Consider the following 2,500-nt stretch of genomic DNA (forward strand, 5'->3'; position numbering starts at 1 on the left):
TTGAAAGCGACGCGAACAAAGTACAGCGTGCGAGGAACAGTCGCACTTCTAGAGTGCGCGTTTGCCTTCTCAGTTTTTTTTGTACGCTGGTTTCTATCGGATCTTAGACCAGAAAAGACGCTCTAGTGCTCGAGTCCCTTCAGATCTTTCCCACACCGTTAGGCCTCCCATCGTTCTGGACTAGGAAATCTTCCAATGCAGCAACTATATCAAGGCGCCTGATACTTTTTTCCTTGAGCTTCTTGCAAAAGTTGTAAACACTTAAATTCGGGTTGCTTGACAGAAGGAAATCAATTACTTCCTCTCCTGGGTTTTTGCATCGCGCAAAAGAACTAAGGTCTTCATGCTTGTAACTGGAAGCCACTTGTTTCCAGGCAGGGCATCCGCTGATCTCCTTACAAAGTAGCTTTTCGACTTTCTCTCTTGTATTGAAGTTTTCCTTAAAAACCTCCTCTAGCAGACTGTATCCTAGATAGGAATGAATAAATTAATAAATTTATTAATAAGTCAGGAAATAAATAAATAAGAACGGCCAGAGCCAAGGAAGTATTAGCATTCAGAATTTTCGATCGGTCTGCTAACAATAGGACGGTGTCAGACTTGTTCTAGTTGACTATGGCTTCCGCGACAGATTTCGATGACCGATCGGGAGATATTTTGGAATACCCGGCAACAGGAGCCCTGCCGGCTACCATTGTATTCAGTTCTTGTAGCATAGACGGGTATTCTAAAATCTAGCCTTTGTTTCCATTTGCCGGGCTTAACTGCAGAATACAGCGAAGCCGTACCCCTGAAAATGTTGGATACGAGGTTAGAAGCCTGTTGAGGTGGATACGCGGAGACGCAGATACGCAGTCGTTTCCTAGTTCCGAGTATTTTCTCCTGACATCCGGTCAAGAAATCCATGAAATAATAGTGAAGTAAAAAAATCTGGAAACTTCAGACTTCTTTATCTTTTCGAAAATGACCAAAAGTAGTGGAATAAACATTATGTAGTAGCAAGTCTTTCATCAGTTTTAAAATACACCGTCCGCAGTCCATTGTATATTAACTTTCACAAACGCCTCCCTCGGCTGTTTCTCTCCATTGCGTGACAAAATACCATTAGCAAACTTTTTGAGAGGAGGGCGGAACCGCAAGTGAACACTTCGCATGCCAGGACTTTTGCGTCTCTCAGATTTTTAAACTAATCATCTCTAACGAAGAAAAGATACTTAGCCATATAAATGTGGTTGTGTGAAGACAAGTTAAAAGTCAAAACAGCTCACTTCTGGTTGCCGTCGGCGACTGAAAAACGTCGCATGCGTAATGTCCCTATTGTCTCAACAAGCGCTCGCCTCTATTGATTTTACGTCTTCGCCGCCATGTTGCTGGTTGCTACATTTATATGGTAGATTTCATATCCGCAGTTCACATATGATCCATTTCATATATCATTTCATCATTGATTCATTCCTCTGGGGAACATTAGAACCCACAAATGACCAGCTCCCAATGTCAGTGTCTTCATAGTTCAGTTGGTTAGAGCGTCGCACCGGTATCGCGAGGTCACGGGTTCAAACCCCGTTGAAGTCCTGAATTTTTCAGACTTCTCTACGCAATTGCAAAAATTGCGTTCATAACTGCGAGGATCATGGCTTCACTTAATATTTTTTTTTGTTCACCCGCCAGCATCAATTATTGTGATCATTGTTTCTAGGGATTGATCGAGAACCACCTTTTCGTATCTATGGCTAGCGCTACCTTTGTGTACATCGGGCGGGTAACCTCCAGAACCTCTCCGGTTTTGGAGCAACTATGGAATACCGGGCTATTTTTGAAGCGGCGCGGTTTCATCTCACTTTAAACGAAGGTTGGCCTTCGAGATTTCACGCTATTGATTTAGTAGGAAGGGTGATCTCAATCACATTAAGTAAGGTAAGGTAAGGTAAGGTAAGGTAGCTTTATTTAAAGTCGCAAACGTAGGGAGAGGTTGCCCAAATCTCCTGAGCCAATGGCTCATGTTAAAAATACCATAACTAATTACTATTTAAATATAAAAAATAAAAATCTAGAAGAATCCAGAACTGTATTAAAAGATAGTTTAAAAAGAAACTAGTGCAAATATTAAGACAAGAGAATAGCAAGTGTATACAGTTCATACACTGGCACCCTGCAAATTCAACACCGTTCAGACGAGAACGAAATTGAGCCAAAGCAGTCGAGAATTTTGTTATGGCTGATAATTGGTTCCAAATGTGGGCAATCTGATACAGAAATGAGTTGTGCATAACGAGCCTGTTATATGATGAATACAAGGAAAGGTTGACTGGATCACTGATGTGACTGGAAAAGTCATCAACGGACAAGGTCAAGACTGACTCATCAACAGTAGGAGATGCGAAGTACTCATTCACTGAACCGCGCTGGGATCAGGAGGAATTGCGCCGTTTTCAAGCAAACAAATTTGACTTGAATTGTCACTGAGCTTGTTATTTGGTAAAAGTGGCCTCAGATTTCT

General features: G+C 41.8%; 1 protein-coding gene and 1 pseudogene across 1 annotated transcript in view; both read right to left on the reverse strand.

The window, feature by feature from the left end:
* LOC138017504 (uncharacterized) overlaps nt 1-2,500 on the reverse strand; it is a 17,708-nt gene that overhangs the window by 1,437 nt on the left and 13,771 nt on the right. Inside the window, exon 6 of the mRNA XM_068864570.1 lies at nt 1-468. This exon is cut by the window's left edge and continues 1,437 nt beyond it. Coding sequence (XP_068720671.1) covers nt 140-468 — 329 coding nt within the window. The 3' untranslated portion in view covers nt 1-139. The remainder of the gene's footprint in view (nt 469-2,500) is intronic.
* The window catches only part of LOC138016280 (uncharacterized), a 2,088-nt pseudogene continuing 1,506 nt past the window's right edge, over nt 1,919-2,500 (reverse strand).

This window comes from Montipora capricornis, chromosome 9 (genome assembly GCF_036669925.1).
Source record: "Montipora capricornis isolate CH-2021 chromosome 9, ASM3666992v2, whole genome shotgun sequence".
Lineage (NCBI taxonomy): Eukaryota > Metazoa > Cnidaria > Anthozoa > Scleractinia > Acroporidae > Montipora > Montipora capricornis.